General features: G+C 35.4%; 1 protein-coding gene across 1 annotated transcript in view; it reads left to right on the top strand.

Annotated features, from left to right (window-relative positions):
- Positions 1–18,583, top strand: part of LOC114126698 (LIM/homeobox protein Lhx5) — a 38,016-nt gene extending 19,433 nt beyond the window's left edge. Inside the window, exons 3-8 of the mRNA XM_027990698.2 lie at positions 693–898; positions 10,668–10,898; positions 11,083–11,300; positions 14,165–14,447; positions 16,222–16,380; positions 17,427–18,583. Of these exons, the coding sequence (XP_027846499.1) occupies positions 693–898; positions 10,668–10,898; positions 11,083–11,300; positions 14,165–14,447; positions 16,222–16,380; positions 17,427–17,488 (1,159 nt within the window). The 3' untranslated portion in view covers positions 17,489–18,583. The remainder of the gene's footprint in view (positions 1–692; positions 899–10,667; positions 10,899–11,082; positions 11,301–14,164; positions 14,448–16,221; positions 16,381–17,426) is intronic.
- The last annotated feature ends 4,905 nt before the right edge of the window (positions 18,584–23,488 follow it).

Below are 23,488 nucleotides of genomic sequence, written 5' to 3'. Positions count from 1 at the left end.
TTATAAAAAACGAAACAAAACGGTGAAAAAAATGTGTACATAAAGTTTTTTTTCCTAAACACATTATATATATATTATATTGGTACATACGTTTTTTAGACGCGTCGTAAACACGTCCTCGTCCGAAATATTAAACGTACGACCCGTGACCCCCGCGTGTCCTCGCGCGCGGCTTTTCGGCACGACCCGACCGGAGTGTGTGTGCTCGCGCGCCCGGACGCCCTGCCGTTTCACGAACGTAGAGAGAAGAACGCATTTTTTACGTTATTGTTTCTCTCCTGTCTTGCTCTCTTTCAATCTCCCTATCTCTATCACTCTCTCTTACTCTCTCTGCAGTACGTTTCTATCTGTCCCCCTTCACATGTATACACACTCGCACTCTTTTCTCCTTTTGAACCCGACCGACTCGCTGCGTCGGCGGCGGAGGAGATGATGAATCGTTTCGGGGCACCACCCCTTATACACATAGGTATTGTAGGTATACGACTCGCACACACAGACAGCATTTTATACATATCACATATTATATTATATATATATATACTTGATATCGATAACCAATATATTACGTAGGTATACCTACGTATGGTAAGGGTATTTTTTTTGCAGCGGAGGTGAGATGTACCTCATATAATACCTATACGTTGAAATTGATGTGTAATTTATTGGATTTTTTTGTATTGTTACTACAGGCGGTATGGCAAAAAGTGCAATGGTTGTGCCCAGGGCATATCACCCACTGACCTGGTGCGAAAAGCCCGGGACAAAGTTTTTCACCTAAACTGTTTCACGTGCATGATATGTCGGAAACAGTTGTCTACCGGCGAGGAACTTTACGTGCTCGAAGACAACAAATTCATATGCAAGGACGATTACATATCCGGCAAGAACGGGCAAGGTGCGTTATTATATTTTGTTATTTAACCGTAACGTATATTTTAAATCGTAATGGTATAATATGTATTATTCTACGTGTATAAATTTTATAGTTTGAAAATATTAAACTAAACTATACTGACAAACATAAATACTAAAGAAAATAAGAAAGCGTTTAAAAAAAATCTCAAGATAAGTCAGGCAATAAAAATATAAATAAATAAAAACGAAAACTGAAAAAAAATCATGTAAATCGATTAAGACCTATTTTGATATACATTTTTCCAATTCTATTCCACGCCACTGAAACCCCTCCCCGTCATTTCTACTTCCAAAGTTTGTTTCCTGTCTGAAAACGGGGGACATAACGTGGTTACCGGTTACTCGACGCGCAAAACTCCCGTCGTATAGCTACATATATATTTACTTCTACCCCTACCAATAATATATATGTATATATTTATATACACAGGCGTACACAAATATGTATACTATATACACCCCCGGCACGCACGACAACCCTTCGCCATGACCCGTTTTGCACGCATAACTAGATTTCCGTTGATGAGTTTCAAATCGAGTTTCCCAACTATGGAAATGAAGTTCCGGCTGCCACCCCCTCTAGCCAACATCCGTCCGAAAACGTAGTATCCTATATATGTATACGCGCGCAACTCTATACCACACCGCACCGAGCGCGTTCGCGTGCAGCATTTCAATATTTCATAATATACAAAACTGCTCGGTTCGAGGGGAAACATACGCTGTAGCGGTAGTGTACGTGAGGTTCTTAAAACACGGTCGCGTATATATGATATATTATATCGTAATACTGTTGGTCTCCACGCGACAAAGCTCGTTTAGCCGATGTTTATTGCATGTGTGTGTTGTACACGTCAGAAAATTAAAAACTTATTCTAGCGCGCGTATTTCGGTCTAATATTATATGGGTATATACACAACAATTATAAGACATAAACCAACGGCCGTATAAATATTATGAACGTCAACGTACTTGGTACATAAATTATTTCTATAGGTATACCTGGGAGAAAAAAAATATGCGTTTAACCGCAAAAGTCGCGAGTAATTGGATTTAAATACTATGTATATTCTCATGCGTATGACTGTACTAACTGTAAACCGGTTGTGTGAGTTGAGTGTCAAGGTCTGCTGCGGCGCTAATGATACAAATGAAAATACATAATAGTTGAGCGCGTTGTACCTATACGTCCATAGGTATACATATATGGTATGTGCAAACCGGTTAAATCGCGGCTATACAATATCCTAAGTATAGGTTTCCCCGTACTTGCACATGTCTATAACATATAATATATTAATATATAGTCCGGTAATACGTGGAATCGTTTTTCCGACCCATACATGAACGTGCCCGCGCATAGAAGATTGCGGAGATAGAAACTCCGAAGGAAATTAGACGTTTGTGCATATGAGGTTTTCACGCGCTAAAAAAAAAAACAAGTACTACCTGGTAATAAGTTGAAAAAATAATGATGGATGTTCCTAGACGTGATCCTAGCCACAGCTATTATATACAGGTAGTGAAAATGAAAAAAGTAAAAGTAAAAAAACAATAATTACCGTCGACTCGTAATAGAATAATAATGAAGTTACAAAATGGTTTAAAATAACCGGTTATAAAATATAAATAAAAGTATTATATGCTCTAAGTATAAACATATACCTACATTATATGTCACATACACCTGCAGTATATTATAATATATTCGGTGGATGGGTGAAGTATATAAGTACTAAAAACGACCGACTTTTTTATTTTAACCCCTTGGAGGTTCATAAAAAGGTGCCGACGCGAAAAAAGAAAACACAAAACATATTTGTTAGCAATGGATACGTCTTATTAAACTTTTAACGCTGGCTTTTGTACGTCTATATTACGACATCGCTTTTCAAAAACAAAAGAAAAATTCGACCAAATGCATACCTGTACGTCAGACATATAGTTGTTTATTAAAAAAAAAAAAAAAACAGTTTTACACCAAAGCGCACGTAATGGCATTGTGAGTCGAAATATTGGAATTTTCTTCCTTTCACGTTACACGCCACACACACACACACGCATACGACACACACGCACAATGTACTCGGTGGTACACGGTGAGTTAAATAGGCGCCAGAAATTTCGTTACAGTCTGCGGCAAGTACCTATACATAATAATATATATATTATATATATGTAAGACGCGGTGTAGTAGCGGTATACATAATAATAATAATACGGTAGTAGAGCATGTGTACGTATAATATGCGTGTACGGTCAGGAGAGAAAAAAAAGAAAGAGAGAGAAATAGACCATCGCGCGCGTACACACGCATTCCCCGCGGGTCATTTTTCCCGTGTCTCCTTCGGGGCCGTCCTCGTACTATCGGCTGACTATTATTATAATATATATATAATATTATATGAGTGTGTGTGTGACCGCGGTAGCGAACGTACATAATATATATATAGGCATATACAGTCGCAACCACACACTATATTATACTATATAGGTACCTACAACTATTGTTCCATTGTTGGTCCACGTCGCGCTGCGCACGGGAGGGAGAAAAAAATAAAGAAAATATAATGTCGAAACTATAATAATATACAATATATTATCGTGTGTATACCTCTATATATACACGACCGTCGTCCGTGTCGCGTACGCTCTGTAATATATAGATATATATTAGGTATCCACCTGTTTGTCGTTACGGATATTTCGTGTTAATTTGAACCAGCGCGGTGTATCGATCGTGTTGTGTATATGTCTGGGTCTCTCACCGAACACGACGCCCGCTCGTATACATTAATACACACACACACACACGAGCGCGCGCACATTATACTCGCTGCTGTTCTCATATAATATATAATTTATTATAATATTATAATGCGTAGTCCGTCGGTGGCATGTTCGACTTGGAAAATCAATAATATTGGAGGAATACCCCTGCGACATAATATTAATATATATTAAAGTTTAAGTTCTGCGGCACATTAATCATTACCTATATTTTATAATATATTTTAATAGCTATACAGACGTTTATCCGCCTACTAATCCACTCGTTTCGAAAGCGTTATTACTGATCGGCAATACTTTCAATAATATTATTACAAATACGTATATAGGTATTTAAAATTAGGTAGCAAAATGGGAATTTTTGTTAACCTTAACACAGAGGCACACGAATCCTCCAACCCCCCATGGGGGTTTTAGTCTGACCTAATCCACTCACCGCCCACCGGAATTGAGCATTGCTAACACACAATCTCTAGCTTTTTGCTAAACCGAATACATAGTTATAATTATAACTGTTATATATATATAACACTATAATTGATCTTATTCATGATCTACATCATGACGCGTATCATTCATATATTCGATTGACGTGATAACGGCCCGTAATTCAAAGATATGTCTGTTTAATGAAATCGTATTACCTATTTGTACGTGTGACTTAGCGAAACTCCGAGTGGTATGCCGTATGCCGGTGGCCGCCAAAAATCATAATGGCGCTCGGCGGCGGCAGCTTTCTCGGAGGCTGCGATGGCCGCACCGCGAGCGATGTACTCGCGCCAATGTACAATATTCACCATCCGGCATCCAGTCGCCCGTGGGTGGAGAATCCACGCGCATACGATATCGCATAATAATAATAATAATGTGTATATACCTACACAATGTTTGGTGCGCATGCGCCCCCGACGTCGTACACAACATTATACAATGTTGTTCACAATAGGCGTTTTCGCCCAAGTCGACGGTGATATAACTACAGACAATACTCTGACAACAACGATTTCGATCAATGCTGCATCGTTGTAATACATCATTAGGTACCTATGTACGACACCTGCTATAGAATATCTAAAAATGCTGAGATGTTTAGACTTAACAATATAATGTACCTACTCTTAAACGCGTTAATTAGTTATCTGTATCAAAATGTTATATAATAATAAAAAGGTGTACAATTATATCGATCCAACGTCGCGGTAATAGTGAAGTGGTATACGCGTCTTACATTATTGTGAACCTTTACATATATATATATTATATAGGACATAGGTACTTACATTTTATATAGGTGTCTAAGTGTCTTAAAACAAACCATTCAAGGAAGTTTTTTTTTATTTCCATCGTCAAAAGTTCAAAACCCGTTATATCCTTTGACGCGAAAAGAGGTCAATCGCATAAAAACTGCAAAATAAATTTGTTTTTTTTTTCTTATTTTTTGTTTCGTTTCTCCGGAACGCGTTCCGTCCCGTTTCGCCGACGATGATGACTGCGACGACGCCATTTTTATAACGATTTTCTTGCGTCTGGTCCCGCGCGTATTATAGGTACCTATAGAGTATATATATTATTATAATACATATTATATACCTACTATTTAGCGCGACGGAAAAAGTCTAAATGAACCGTAGCTAGCTGTATTGGCAATGGCGGACGCGCGCGTGTGATTTCCCTGTCGTGGTTATTTTTTTTTTATTCGTTTTAATTTTCGACGTTCACGCTTCCCCGACTCGATCGCACACCGACACCAATGTAGCATCATCAACGTCAATAAGTCTCGTCCGCTTGGTTATGCTCACAAGACGATAAACAAAAAAATAAACTCTTCGAATCGAGTCCAATAGATTACTATATAAAACGTATATATATTTGGATAGAAGCCTGCGATACGACGACTACGGCGGGCTGTTATACATATACCTCCTGATAGGTAATCCACCTTGTATATTTATATTGTGTCGACGCGTATAGACGCGCGAGCGCCTATTACTTGCCCCGATAGTGATTTATAACCGATTGTCAAACTTTTCCCATACATGTATTCCATCGCCACCGCCGACGGTCGAAAAATCAACAAATGAAAAATGCGTTTTATCACTACACGACGACGTCTAGACACACCACCGCGGACGATAATTAATTACCTCCAGCGCGAGTGAGTGTACGAAATCTTTCGTGGTGCCGCCGCCGCTGTATATATATCGTTTATTCTCGTAACCTCGAAGATTAAACTAAAATCCTTTATTTTTTACATAAAATATATTAGGTGTGGGATAACGTAGAGCGAGCGCGGAAATAGATGCATTATTACTTTCCGAGTAGGAAATACGAATATCATAAATATATATTTTTCAATACAATACGCCGCGTGATGCACTCATACATTATTGAGAGTGTTCTTGTTCACGATTCCGATGAATATACCGTTTTTAATTTACAATTCGTAACTCAAAATACAGGTTATACCTATTCCGCGCGTAATTTACATGTATGGGATAATATAATATTATTTTTATTCGCACACGAGTATCATGTACGTGAGTATACGTCGGATGAGACGTGATTGGCGACGGCGTCGGCGATATGACGTTTAATAATATTATATAAAATAATAATAATGATAATGATAATATACGCTCGCGGTGTAACGACGACGGGGACGAGATGACCTCAGCGACGGCGGCGGCCGGTTCTTTTGCGTCTGACGGGCGACGTCGAAATCGCGAAACGCCCCGCGGGCTATACGTCGCCGCCGCCCGCCGATGTTATACACTGCAGCCGACGGCACACAGAGGAGTCGTGCGGCGGCCGCTCTCAGCGGGGGGCCCGTTTGCCTTTTTACCGCGTCGCCGCGGGGGGAACTACGCCGTCGACGCCGCCGACACGACCCTCCGCCACTCGGCCCTGGGACTACGGTGTGCACCTCCCTCCAACGCCGCACGACTGATGTCCCTATATGTAATATACAATAGGTACAAACACGTGATATATTAGAGACACTGTAATATATAATAACAATAATAATAATATACGATATACGATTATAACGGCCCAAAATATAGTTTATTATTATTTAATAACATTATATGTATTGTATTGAGTGTCGGTCTCCGAGTTTTACAGACGCCAAACGTCTCCAAATTAGTATTCGTTGATGTGCAAAACATTACGCACACGTTACAACCTGCCTGAGTGTCATAATTTCAAAGTCTATACTTATTGCTTACAATAATTGCAGATTTTTATACGATTAACATACGCATCATATGATAATATAGAATATATAAGTATATGTTATATATTTAGTATTGATATAAGTGTATGTATGTACATGCGTATATGTATATAGTGCGGTGTTATTGCGTTATTGTTTTTATTTCTCTATTCTTTATTCACGCGTATATATATTATATTCTCAGACACGCGTTCCGGCCGAGTCGAAGGAATCGTAAATCGGCTTCGGGCTAAAGAGATGATAAAAAAATTACACTACGTGACGTCCGCGGCGTAAATTAGACGACGAGCGGGTAGGAAAGAAAATAAAATAACGTAAAATAAAATAATAACGACGATAAACAATGACATGTCTTCGGGCACGAGTGATTTAGTGGCCGCTTCGTCGTTAGATACATATATACGTGCAGTGTTATTTTTTTTTATATACCTACTTTTTTTTATAATTATTATTCCGTCTGCTATATAACGGGCACGAGAGAAGGTGTGAAACAGCGGAGGCTCGAGAAGTTTTATGGATATAATACGGTCGCGTACGACCAAAGCACATTCACACACACATACAGGTGTGCGCCCAGCACGCGCGCCGTTGTTGCCGACACTTAACGAATCCAATTAGGCTATACGGTCTATCTCGTCCATACCTCGTGACACTGATCAATGCGCCCAAGTCGTAGACGGTGGAAAAAGTTTAATTTCGACATGGAATCCACTGAGGTTTTCGATATTATAATAATATATATATATGTATATATTATAATATATACCTATTTGATTTTTGTAATGCCACATCCCATGTATAAATTTTGAACGGCGTTGTACCCTACGTACAAATAATATAATAATATAATAATAATTAATACCACACATGCTATTGTAGTCGTTAAATATGACTGCTCTCGACTGTTCACGCCAAATTTAAATTCGATTGGATAATAATATATGAGGTGCAATACCACTACGCAAAACGTATGTAATAAGCACTTTAATATGAGTTAAATATCATAACGCGTGCACAATATTAGAATTTCGTGTAGTTATTCTAAACGGCCGACGTGGCATATCGTAAATTCGTCAAAGACCGCGTGTGCAGTTTGTGTCTTTCTTTTTAAATACTATTTGGAAATATAGTTTATTTTTATATTTCATAGACGTGCATTTCCATTGAAATTAGAAGGATCGAGAGAGAGAGAGAGATAGAGAAAAAAATGAGAGACCAGAATAACGGAATTTGAAAAAAAAGTTGTAATTCATAAGCGTTATGTGTATTTTTCACACGTTCTCGAGGTTCGAACGAAACAGGCTGGCGGTGGATCGTAAACTTGACGTTTCGATGGCTCGAAACAAATCTGACGTCTGTTCAGGACACGGTGATAATGTCATTATATTTCATATATATACATTCATACATTATGTGTGCGTGTATAAGTGCGTACGGGAGCGTTTCAAGGGGACCGACAGAGAAGTTAAGAAAAAATAATAATAATAAAATAAAAAATTATGAATATCGTACATATGTATAATAAGTATACATATATATATTTTATAATAAAAAATCATAAAAGAACCGAACACCTAAGACGGGTCGTAAAAATTGACAGGTATTCTGGTGGTTTTCTGGTCACTTTTTTTCTACGTCCCTCGAGCATAAATTATGTAAAAAATTCGTGTTATATGTAAATATGAGCGCCTGCGATCGTTTTGACGGCCCAAAGACTCCGGTCGGTCTGGGTTGATCATAAAAAAAATCCTTCAAAACTATATTTATATGTATACTATCCTTTATACTGAACAGCGATTTGGGCGTATAATACTATACATAACGCCGAAAACCTACTCGGTTATTATACGGCAGCTTGTAAAATAACCCGAAAAGACAGTAATGACCCAGCTCCCAGTATTTTACACATTTATTATTGTATATACTATATATTCGTTTTTTATTTTACGATTGTTATATTATATTATTTTTTTTACCTAGCTAATTTACCGTACAAAAACTTCCGAAAGAAACGATTTTATGCGGTTCAGGTATATATGTATATTATTATATTATATAAATGTGCACACACGTGTACCTATATACGCGTGCAATGCAACAAAAAGACCGTAACTTTTTATTCATTTCAACGTCACTTATTACAACATACCGAAACCGACTTTCGACGATAAAAATTCGCGTTCATTTTGGCGCGATTCTAATTACAATCCGTATGCATATTGCATAGGTACCTATACGAATATTTTTTCGAATAAAATAAAACGATATGAATACAGTAACGAAAAACGCTCGCCGTACAGGATACACCGATGGCCTGATTTTCGATTTTTAAGTACCTACAATATTTGTACACATGACAACTAGTAATACCTCTATCACTCCAACTATACAAATTATGGCTCACGAATTACGCGTACACGTATAGAATTGCGTATTAAAATTAGATCACAGTCCTAAATAACCTTTACATATTATACATATGTATTTAAAATATCCGTGTAACGACGTAGCACGCGTGTGGACCATAAAACCTTTTGCGTGACATGCGTACATAATATATATGTATATACTCAACAATATAATATCATATTATACATACTATCGAGAGGGACGAAAGCAAAAAGCGCCAAACAGGCGATTGAATTCGTGATGGGATTTTTGTCATCGATACACCCCCAAATCACTCGGCGGCGAATACCCTTCTCCTTCTCCTCCTATCTGTCGACCACATTGTTTGCACAGGATACTAACCACCACCAGTAGTATTAGTGTATATATATATATATACGTGTGTTTGTACACCGAGTATTTGTATACGTGTTTCATACATATATATTATTATATCTCTAGAACGGTGAGCTGACAATATGCACGCGCGTTCCTATCATCCCCGTCGGCAGACGCGGGTTTAATACTCCCAAGCGCGGCAGCACAGCATCAGCGTGGTCCTAGGGCGCGCGTGCAGTACACCCCGCGGGCGCGAATGGGTAATCGAGTTTGATTCCTGAACAAATATTGTCGTAAGCCCTTCTCCACGCTCACCCGTTGTTCCATCGTGTCGTCCTTCTCCTGCCCACGAAGTCCTGAATCTATTCCACCCCAACCCCACCACTATCTACCCCTCATCCACAACCAATCGCACCACAGTCAACCCAAAGGGATATATATTATGTACCCAGAACGCGCCGCAGATCTGCACCCTCCGAGGGATGTGTATACATATTATATATACATATGCATCGTGTGTACACAATGGTGTTATTGTATGTGTGTATATTATTCGCCAAGCTCTGACGCCTCCGCCTCTGGATATTTATACGTGTTTGTTCGAAACGTCTGCCAATTATGTATACTATACTTTTTAACAAAACGTGCGCCGACCCGTATTTTTCTTACCCCATTTTTTTGTTTTCTTTTTCTCCGGCTCTCCACGCTGCCCCTATGTGTCTATTTGTGGTATTTTATACACCGTTTCGCTCTCACGCGTCACACACACACGTGATCTGTGTATGCATGTATAATATACATGTGCTTGTCTAACTCCCTCCCCCTCCTTCTGAAGACCACCGACGCACAGCTCATAATCTGTTTGTAGTTATTCAATACAATAAAATACGGAATATTAAATAAACGCACGTTTTACAAACATGTATAATGTATATTATATTTGTTTACATGTGGCAATAGTTTTCTAACCAATTAGTTGTTACGCTTGTTTTTCAGGTATCGACTCGTTGACGTACTCAGGTTCAGAGGACGAAGATGACGACGAAACCACCTCGAACAGCATATCGTCTACCAAACATCATCTTATCACGGGACTCCACGGATCAGGCGGCCCGGGTTCGATATTGCCACCGACTACACCAGAAGCCAACAATAATTCTCTGTCGGCCGGTGACTTGCAAGCCCCTCACTCAGGCTTGGACCTCAAAGAGGATTCCGAGGACCAAGGTTAGTGACCATTTACAATTAAATAAATCATAATATTCATACCTATCAAAATTGGGACAGGTACTACAGAAATGTTACTTTTACCTACATAAATTATAACATGCTATGCGCGTTGCATACGATCCCGAGTTATTGGAAATTCAGACAATAATAATAAGTATATTTTCGTGTTTTCTCGATAAAGGTTCTTTGGATGGCGACCCAGAAACAAGAGACAGCCAAACGGAGAACAAATCGCCAGACGACGGGAATTCCGGATCTAAGAGACGGGGTCCCAGAACTACCATCAAGGCCAAACAACTAGAAATACTCAAAACGGCCTTTTCGCAAACGCCCAAACCTACCAGGCACATCCGCGAACAATTAGCCAAAGAGACAAGCCTGCCCATGAGAGTCATTCAGGTAAATACTTTATTGTTTTTGAAACATGTATAGCATATTATTGTTAGTAGGTATAATAAAGTATAATACCGATCGGACAGTCGCCTGTACATGTACACTGCCGTGTATATAATTTGTCGTACGTTTTTACATGGTATGCGTACAAAACACGTGCTTTTTCGGCACACACGCCGTGATAATGAATTGAAAACGACTGTGCACGTCAAAGATTTATATTATTACACGCGGTGGTACACCGTATGGATACGGTACGGTACGGACGGACGAAAGTCGTAAATTCACTTCTCTAAATTAACTGTCACTATACGCACACAACGCCCGTGCAGTGCGACTGCCGCGATTCATATATATTATACATAATATATATGTATGTGTATGTATTTGTTTCGGGACGGTGCCGATAAAAATAATATATATTTTCTCCGAAAGACAATAATAATTTACCGAGTGCATCATCACGCGTTTCGAATATTTTCCATCGTCCGGTGCATATTATGTAAGTCTAACATTTATCAGACACACTCGTGCTATATAGGTATACCGCAACAACAGAAATTGTAATAATAATGATAATAATATATGCTTTGAGTTAACGCATGCGAGACGCACCGCCGCCGACGCCGGCATTATAGCAATAATGACAAGCGCCAGATTTTTGACACGTCGACGCCGACGGTAATGGACTTTGATGACATTTTGATAAACCGAGTAAAACGACACTCGTTCCAACGCGTTTACACGAACGTTTACTCCACCGCGATCCGCGAAGATATACGAACGCGCCGGGTCTTCTCTATATTATATTATTATTATTTATAAAGGTACAGCACTCTAGATTAACACGTAGTCGGCGGCAATGCGTTCCGCGTCGGATCCCTCGTCAAAATACCGTGCGATTTTAATTATTTTCGTCTCTATACTAATTTTTTTTCTTTATTTTTTTCCCTCCTCCGACTGTTGCTTTGTTTATGATTCTCACGTTTGTCCCGGTCGGAAGGCTAACGACTTTATTTATATAAATACACACACACACACACACACACACACATATACATATATATGCATATGATATTATAAGTATATGTATTTTTTCCTCGTAATATATACCTGCGCACCGCCAGTACGAATTACGAACGGAATAACAAATTATACAGTAGATATAAATAATAAATACATAATGTATATAAATATAGGTATATGCATTCGTAAGCAATGCTGTTCCAAACGCGAAATAACCTTATGGAAATTCGAATAATTTTTCGTACCACACACAATTAAGTTTTTTTTCCCCGATATAAGCCGTACAAAATGCGCGTACTCACGCGAACTCATATATACGGTGATGATAATAATGTAAATTCGATGATTGATAATTTGTTAAAAAATCGCATAAAATACTATAATGTATCCTAATAATATTTATAAATACCACAAACAGGTATATCGAAGTATTTTTTTAAATTATGTAGGTTTGATTTTTGAATACCTACGCTTATTATCTATAAAATATACCATAGATAACTTTAATATCAAGAATCAAATACAATATATCCTTGACCACGTTTTAATTATTAGTCATTTGATACTAACTTATAGCTGTATGTAGGAATTCCTATCCGCAATTGTCCGACGTCGGTTTACACGAGTTGCAAAAACTGTACGTTTTAATCGTTTTCTCGTCGAGTACTTTTGCAGTTGTTATATTTACTATACTATATTATGTAGACGTATAATATATAATAATATATTATATATCATACGATTTTGCGTGTGGCATGACGTTTATCGTGTGGTTTTTCTGTGCCCTGTGGTCAACAATGCGTGTTTTTGTCTTTACGAGCTGCGGTCATTATCGCGCGTGTGCTTGTGCATAAGAAAACGACGACGTGTGTACTTGATTGTTTTTTTTCTTTTTGTCTCTCCGTCCGTTTTAACCACAGCCAGGGAGGTCCAGTAGTGAGTGACGGCGGTTTCCCGACTCTGAACCAGGGTTGTGGTCGGTTTACGAAAAAAAAACCCAAAGTCTTAGTGAGGTCACATACAACGTGCGCGCGCTTTTATTTTATTTTTTCCACTAGTCTTTACGATCGGCCATCAATCAATGTTTAACGTGCCTTTCCCCGCTCAGAAACCAAAAGAAAATCATTAAAAATACATTAGGTAGAAATTGAGTCTTCTGTTTTTTATATTTATTTCTCTCTTGCTAGTGTATCGAAAAACGGTATATCTAATGACTAACATTATCGATCGTTTAAAAAGAATTCACATTGTTGTTACCGACTGCAGAATTATTTATTGAAGAAATTTACCAGAATTATTTTTGACGATAACTAGCTCAAACGTAAAATAATTTTATCGATTTAATTTTCATAAAAATAGTTACTCAATTTTTTGTTTTATGCTTTATCTAAAAACATGACTTAAATAATGTATTATAACCTACACGTGTAATATTGTATATAGGTACGGTAATACAGCCGATTTGATATTGTTTATTGTAATGTAATGCGCACGGCGTGAATAATAAATTATACACAAAAGTTATTTATTATTATTTATCAAATATTACGAATTATGAGTCGAATAGTGTTCGATAGAAAAAATTACCACTATGGAAAAAGAGTTTATATAGAAACCGGTTTTCAATAAATTCGTTGTTTCTTTTCACATTGAAACACTGCTGCATCACTAAGAAGTTGGCATTGTTTAATAACACATGATTATCCATCGAAAATGATAGAGAGATTTAATAAATGAATATAGAATTAAATAATATTCACGGCAGTTGTATACAACATGAAAACGATTAACGATGATCTATATTATAGTTTATGTAATACTTACGTTTTCGGTTGTTTCCGCAGGTGTGGTTCCAGAATAAGAGGAGCAAAGAGAGGCGGCTGAAACAGCTGACGTCAATGGGCCGAGGGCCGTTTTACGGTGGTGCGCGGAAAATGCGCGGATTCCCGTTAAACATGAGCCCTGGTTCACTGGATGACCAGCAACCCGGTTTCCCATACTTCGCTGGCTCGGCCGAGGTCAAGTTTGAGTTCGGTTATGGGCCCGGATCGTTCCATCCGGACTTCTTCGGTCATCACGGAGGTCCGCATGCCGGTGGTGGACCCGGAGGACCCTTCGGACATCCAGGTAAGCATTTTCTATATTATGCATTATGTACATTCCAAACAACGTAATACAATTAATAATATGACATAAATACAATACGACTGCAATCATATAATATAGTATTTATTATAAAATATTTATTAAATAATAGACAATGCATATTATGCACTAAGCACTTTCAATTTTATTATTGTATACACAAAGTTTTAAACCAATGTACCAAGTATAAAATATTATGATAGAAAGGGTTTTTACTAGTTGATTTTACTAATTTTCTAATCGTAACTAAAATAATAATATAATATCCAATTAATTAGCTATGTTTTTCAATGACCAACCACTGCGTATTGTATACTGCAGTTACAATATTATTCTAAATTTATACTTTATAGCATTCAATTATTTCAATTATCACACTAAAATATAATATTTATTTATTTAATTATGTATGTACAATATGCATAGAGCTCAATAGAGCACTAAGCTATTAAAGTATAATATAACACAGTAAAACTAAATAATAAATTGCAACAAAATAATACAACACAATTTAAGAATTCACAACATATTTTAAAGAATAACAAAATAAATATGAATCAATAATTTAATTATATAGTGGTAATAATAATAGTAATTTATTATGATAACAATGAGCGGAAAATAAGATGCTTATAATTTTAAAAAAAAGCTTAGATTCTCTTTCACCAAACGCTTCATATAAAATGGTAAATAGTGCTAAGTAGTTCCTATACCATAAATAGTGATGTTAAATAAAATAATAAAAGGAGAATAAAAGATAGTAGAATGAGAAGGAAATTTAAAAATTTAATTGAAAAAGGAAGGAGGGAGTATCGATATATATATCCATAAATTAATTTATGTAAAAATAAAAAAATGACTTTCACTCTTCTGTCTGTTTGTTAAGTAAGTTCAAACTTTTACATAACTAGACAGGAAAAATAATCCAAAAGAGACCATATAAAAAAACAGTACAGGGCTTTAAGAGAACCTGATAACTTCAGTCTTTTTGAATTATACAGACATTATATAATAATATAGAGTGATTTTTCTAGGCATTTATTTTTAAGAAAATACCAACACACGTTTGAACTTTAATTAGATGAGAATGACAAATTATTTAATTATATAATACTATTAAAAAGGGCTTTGACGAAAAATTAGATTACACTTGGTACAAATGTTGCATTCGATAAGACAGGGATGCACGGTGTAAAAATACTCCCGAAACCGCCTTTTAATTAATTTCGAAAATGCTAAATATAAAAAAGGACGACGACACTGATTGAATAATGTAGACTAATAAAATTTCAGAGAAAAAAAATGTCAAATGGTAAATTATTATTTATAATATTTATTTTGCTTGTGTCTTTAAAACCGATAATTGTCGGAAATACATGTCTGATAATTACGCCGTTACCCACCCGTTAAACCACAATCACGCAAAAATAACACTATTCAGACAAACGACATAATATGATATTAGTATAATAATAATATTATAGTCGTTTTGACCACGGACGATAATTTATAATACGGGGAACAAAAACAAACTTCTATTAAACACAACGTGACGACCTTTACGCGAATATAACGATTAACGATCAACGATGTTGTTGTTAACGTTGGACACGTTTTAAATATTCAACTACCTATAGATATACAGTCATACAGATTATATTATGCACGCATATAATCGAAAGAATGTTACTACATACCTTTTTTGAATTTTTAAGCATTTTCATTAATCACTCTCTTCTTGTTGGTCTTTTTGTAGGTGGCATGGATTCCAACCCGATGTCTGGAATGGGACCCGATTATCCGGGCATGGGCCAAGACGCTCCGCCCGGTTTCATTGCGCAGCAACAGCAGGCAAACGACCAGCAGCTCGTGTCACAAAGGCCGGGCAGTCCGTCAGAATTCATGGGCTCTCAAGGCAAGTAAATTTACAAATAATATTATTTATTCATTCATTTTTCCCCGTCAGAAAAAACGCTTCGTAAACACAGCTTTTTATACAAAATATGCACACGCACTATATTCTCTTGTGGGTTTCCGAACTATAGAAATATGCTCTACACCGTCCGATTACCAATACACGTGTATAATATAATTATTATTATTGTTTTTAAAAACAAGTAGCTGTGTAAATCTGATAAATGATTCATTTACATATATGATAGTGATGGTAGATGACACGCATAATATATTATGATCTCGAATAGGCACAGCATTAAAATGAATTGAAAACGTTTAGGCACCTATGTATATATTTTTTTTTTATATAATATTCATATGGTTTTTATAATGTATTTAATACATTCTTAGAAAATATGTATATACATTTTAAAATCTATATTGCTGTAAAATATGGATTTTATTATCGTACAGTAATATTTATCTCCAAATATTATACACGTAAAATTATACAATAGTCGTATAAACATTTTATGACTGTCAAAGCATATTATTAGAATAATAATATTGTGCCGGACACATTACAAAGCAAAGAAAAATTGTTTATGAAGCTTATATTATACAACTGGTAGTATAGAATAAAAATAAGCGTTCGTTTAAAATTGTTTTGTATATATTACATTATTGCCTCTTCTACATATTCTACATATATATAATATGTATACCGCATGCAGACTCCGTAAAAAATCGAACGAACAAACAAAACAAGTTAAACTTCTCTATATATAAGAATCTCGAGTATTTATTGTCTGTGTGTGCATATGAACGGCAGACTTGCCAATTATAAAATATAAATCGACGAAATCCGTTATTGTAATGCCATCTACCCAGACATTCTGAAAAGGCGTGTTGAGAATGCACATCGTGAAGTGAATGGTTATATAATATTTACCTATAGTGTCCTATACGTCATATATTTTTTTTTGTGTTACCTAAGTAAACCGTTGAGCAAATAAAAATCTAAATAACATTTATATATAATTTGCGAATTTGTTATTTTCACAGGTGGTAGTAGCAGTGGGTTTTCGGACGGGCCGAACTTACAGAACGAAGGCATCGTCTGGTGAAATAATGTTTATGCATACATCGATCGTAACCATCTCCGAAGATTTATGCCCTAACACTCACAGTATAATATAAAAATATTGTTCAATCGAACGGAGGTAAAATTATTAGAACCGTGCCATATGTTATTAATATTATTATTATTATTATTATTACTATTATTATTATTATATATCACTATATATTATATTATTATAGCGCAAAACATCTTTACGCAAAATAACTAAAAAATACTAAAAATTAAAAAAAAATAATTAAAATCGCGCATCACAATACGCGTTATTATATTTTTTGAAAATAAAATGTTATTATGTATAAAATATAGAGAATATTTATAACTTGTGTAACGGATTTAAAATATACATAAACGTTTAAAATTATTTCGTGCATAAAAATATGTGTATATACAAAACGCGAGTGTAGGCATATAAAACGCAGTATTTGTAGGCTAGAGTAAATTGATATTGTAAACAATTTTGCTTTTTCGATGTACATAGAGTATATGTAAAAAAAACTTCTGAATCGGGCAAGGTTTTTTTTCCTCGAAAACACTCAATACATCCGTCGTAATTTGTAATTTGCGGTCACGAGTTATTTTGATTAAATCTAATAAAGTGTAAACGGCTAGATGTATCCTTGAGTACAAATATACATTTATGTATGTATATTTATACGATATAAAACACCTCTAACTATTTATAATATTTACGATTATTTGTAATATGCCCTGTGTGTTTTGTGTCCTAAAAGCCCCAAAAATCGTAAACTTTATTACTGCGATGCAGTAGATGTGAATATAATTTGTACCGTATATATATATTATATTATATAGAGAAGTGTCCCTTTTGTCTGTGAACGGTTTTAACAGAAAACCGTGTATTATTATTATTATTATTATTATTATTATTATATTATTATGAAAAATTAGATTTACGATAAAAAATGTTATTGTTTTACTATATTGTCCCAAAGTTGAAAATATTTTTCTTTTTTTTTTTGTTGTTATTGTATACGTTCCCTATGATCATCAAACCTGTCTATTGTAAAAAAAAAAAAAATAATAATATATATAACTCTGTTGTCATTATCACATCAAACACTGACGTATATTTATTGTCTTCTCCCCTATGTCACAAAAATAGTAAGTAGTACAATGTTTGTCCTCGGACTTGCAAAACTCGTAAATATGATTTATATGTTTATATATATATATACTTGCGAGTATAAAATACACGATACCGATATCCTGGTTTTCGACGTAATTATGTCGTTTATAATATATCAAACGTATAACATGATGTAGGTACGTATAAATAATATTATATACATTACGAGCCGTCGACGTGTCGTTGCGATCGTCCCAACTCTAAACCTCGGCGGCCACACGTCATTACGTACACGCAATAATGATATACAACACGTGATGTAATATATAATGAAGTTTCGAAAACAATCGGTTGTGGTGTATAAATATATAAATCGGCCGATCCCCGACGACGAAGAGGGTCGAAAAAAATAGAAAAAATAAAAACCATTATTCGATTGTAATCGAATTATGTGCGGAATTGACTGGATGTGCCTCCTCCGCCACCGCCGTTTTCGATGGTCTTACGGCGAGTGAATGCGACCGGCGCGCGCGTGTGTGTGTGCAAGCGCGCGCGCGCTCTTTATTTGCCGTCGCCGCCGGGCGGGGTTAGAGGGCGTCAAGTGCCCCCGCTGCCCGACCCCTCGATAATAACCGTAATTATGGTCAATTTGTGTAAATAAATAATTGCCCGAAAGCCCCGCAGGGACACACAATATAATATGTGAGCACACACACACACATATGTATAATACGACAATAACGTAATTGATTACGTGTGTGCGTGAGACGCCGTGCGTGCATGTGTGTGTGTGTATGCGTGCGGGTTTGTGACAAGTCGTTGTCTGTCGCACACACATAATTCTAGTGTAATATAGGTAATATAAAAAATATATAGAAGCGCCGGTGACATTTCTCTTCTTCCCTAAATACAATACTATACCATCGTTATTATTATTTTTGTTTTGTCGTTCGCTATAATAACAATAATAAGCGCTCACGTCCGTCAAAAAATCGTTCTTCTATCGCGTGCGAGTACCAGCATATTATTATATTATATGAAATTTAATAGGTATGCATACGAGTGTAACATATTATATATTATAATTTATAGGAACCGCTGCCTACAACTAAATTGTCGTTGCAGCACGACACCGATATAAACGCGTGCGAGATCCGTCGCATCTGCCCACGAGTAGTTTATGCACCACGAACATAATATACGAATAAAATATTAAACATATTTTGATTAATATTCGGGTTTTTTTTATGTTGTCATAAAGTGGTTTTTGTGACAACACGTACCGTGATACGCTACGTACTCAGCATTTTCCTATTTCAACTATTATCGCAGCTACCTACACATTGTAGTTTTATTTTGACGGCAATTTATACGTCATTATACGTTTTCATATAGGATATAATATTATAGTACCTATGTTCAGTCTTAAACGGGGTACGAAAACAAAAAAAAATAAATAGCGCTGGATACTGTGTATTATTAAATTAGTGCATACTAACCGAGTATAAATCGCAACTAACTCCAAATCGAGAACTGCATATTTTCATTGCACTTGTCCGCTGTTCTTGCAATGTGTGGGTCTGTGCAGTCACAGCATACGTGTACAAGTGAGTCGTGTCATCCTTAAGTGAACGACTGTAGTGAATTTATGTCGATGGCTATACGATGACAATATCAGTTATTTTGATATTTAAAGGTGTACAATAATACACTTCATTTGTTTTGCATTCATTAAAATTTCGAATTATCATATTATGATAATAGCGACGTCCAAGTCTTCAAGGTAAGAAGTTACGCTGTTATTCTTATTAAGATGAATGACGTACTCCGTCGTTAAAGATATTATTTTCCGGGGTTGCTGCTGAAACTATGTTTTTGAAAATTACGACAACAATAATGTAAGTACATTATACAGATACATAATATATAATATATATATACCTTCATAGGTATAAGACTATAAGAAGTTACTTGTACCTTATACGCAGTTTTTGCGGTAAAATGTACGTATATGTTGTATAGCTTTGCGGTGACATTACTCATTGTTACGATGTGTTTTTAGCTTCGTGTTATTATAGAATTGGCCTATTTCCATTGTCCATTGTTGGCGGCCACGCGATATCTTGCAAACGACTGGACTGCGCAATACAATAATGCTTCAAACAAAATACACTTAAATAATTTTCAATTCATATATAATATTTATATTATTTTCTTCGCCACTAGTATTACTTATATGACGTAGTGTATAATATATACCTATATAATGATGTATATCGTGCATAGGATACAAATCGATTTTCATTACGAGTATTTATGTTTGTAGTTTTGTGTACCTATATAATAGATCCAATACTAATTCATTGTCGTACATCACATGACAGCTGGTAATCCTAACTAAATAATTCAGTTTCAATTATTGAAAAAGTCATTTTTTTTCTGATTTGAAACTGAATTTTTATCAATGATATGATTCGAGCATTTTGACAAACGGGTGTTATTTTATAATTTAATTGTATTGTTTTCCTGCAGTGAACTGTGAAAGATAACGTATCAAGCATAGCTTACTGTTATACATAATCAATAATCATATTAATATATTATATGACGAAACAACTATTTCACTAACAACAAGTTTAGACTGATTTGTGAGATGATGTTATAGTCTATAGCCCTATAGGTATTATACGACTACCTATACGAGAATAGAGTATTTGATCGTACGGTATATATCTACTTAACGATGACAGGTAGAATAGAACTTCATTCAATATATTTTTTAATTAAATATTTGAAATAAAATTCCACACCTATAATTTAATAAGAGTATCAAATAATCATTTAATTGTAATCGATCAACAAACCCTTATTTATAGTGTAAAACACCCCAATTTCTACTTGTAATCCGTTAACCGACAAATCAAATGTCTATTACAAAATCCTATGACAATAATTTTGAATATTTTAAATCAAATATTTACTTATATTATATTATAAACGAGATATTAAATTGAGTAGATTTCGATAATATAATATAAGAACACCGAGTAACTTAAATTATGCTTTATCAATGGATGATAATACACTGTAGCACAATAACAATTAAACAATGAAATAATGTTTAATTGAATAATTTATATGTGTTTATATATTTTTTACGCCTATAAATATTTACGGAAACCATTAACAAGGGAAAGAATGACCATGCAAAAAATTGATTATAAACATTCATTGGTACATCAATAGGTACATCAAATACACCTAATACATAAATCGAATAAAATAATATTTTCGAGGGCACATTTTTATTATATTGAATTTAACGATCAGTATTAAATTGTGGACTTGAAAATTAAATGAATTATTCTTATTTTATTTATTAGTCATACTCAATTAAGGATAAATGAAATATTATTAAACATTTTTTTCATTTTTTTTTTTATTGGATTAAAGTTTGTAATTTGTATTAGGTATTAAGAAGTATTATCTGATAATACAAAGTAGAAGTAAAGTTACACAATATTTTTATAACCTATTTACAAATAATTCATATTTATTTTTTAAATTATATTATTTTAAGAACATAGAATAATAATTGTTAAAACAATAATATTTTTTTATTGCCATATTTTTACTACCTAATACCTATGTATTACAGTATTATGGTACTCAAAAAGGTTAATAAGTTTAAGAAATACTCAAAATTATAATATGATACATTTAAATGCATCACTACACTTATAGACTCAAATGAGTTTACGAACTCTTGCGCTTTTTCATGAACTTTTATGCTTATAAAGTTACAAACTATAGATAGTAATTACATTATTATAAATATTATAAATAATTCACGAGTTTTCCGAGATCTGGTACTACTACTACTACAACTACTACTACTACTACTTCTACTATTAGTAGTAGATGCACAACAGTAGTATAATTACATATATTTATTTAAGTTTATAATATATAGTAACGGGACGCGGGAGTGGAACTCGGCCGGAGGTTAGTCGTCGAGGTGGGAGGGATTGTGTTAGGCGGTGTCGAGATCGTGAACGAGTGGCGGAGTGGAGGCGGGGGCGGCAGCGGTTGATTACCTCGTCCGCAAAACAAATCGCCACCGCCGCCGGAACGAAACGGACGGCAATAAACGCGCCCCAGGCAGTGCTATTGTTGTCCGCGGCTGTGTTTTGTGTGTGAAACACGTCGACGACGGACGGACGACGGATGAACGTCGGTCGGTTCGCGCGAAACCGAACCCAAAAGTGATGGGACCGCGGGGACGGCGGCTCGGGTGATCGCGCAGAGAGAACGCGCACGGCATTGCCACCTGACACGTTTCTCACGTCAACACTGCCGACGTGCTTTTGGGGAGGTTTGCTCAGAAAAAATACAAATACAAATTACTATCGTTATTATTATTGTTATTATTGTCGTTACACGCGCGTTTCCCGTCGACAGGTTTTCACATCCCCTTTCCTTCAGCAGTTTATAATATATTATAATATACAGGCGTGTTGCAGAAGCAGTAAGGATCATCATAGTATTATTATAAACCTGTCATGTCGCCACACGCATACGAGTAAACGACGCACTGAGAGTACAATATAATGAATATATTGTGTTCTTAATGTTTATTTAATATTATACAACCATATATTATATAATTTATAATATATACGTCAGATAACGATCGATTAGAATAGTAATACTATTAAAGACACTCATTTGTTCGATAAATATTGCATTATGTACGTTTTCATTATATTATTATAAGCTAGCTGATGGTGTTATCACATTTTCGTCCGGTTTGTAATTTAATTGTTTTTTGTTTCTTTTTCTCCAATATACATTTTTTTTTCAGGAAAGTACTTGAATTGTTCTTAATGAACCATG

The sequence above is a fragment of the Aphis gossypii genome, chromosome 2 (genome assembly GCF_020184175.1).
Source record: "Aphis gossypii isolate Hap1 chromosome 2, ASM2018417v2, whole genome shotgun sequence".
In the NCBI taxonomy this organism is placed as follows: Eukaryota; Metazoa; Arthropoda; class Insecta; order Hemiptera; family Aphididae; genus Aphis; species Aphis gossypii.
The sequence above is the reverse complement of the archived record's forward strand: the minus strand, read 5'-3'. Positions and strand labels throughout refer to the sequence as shown.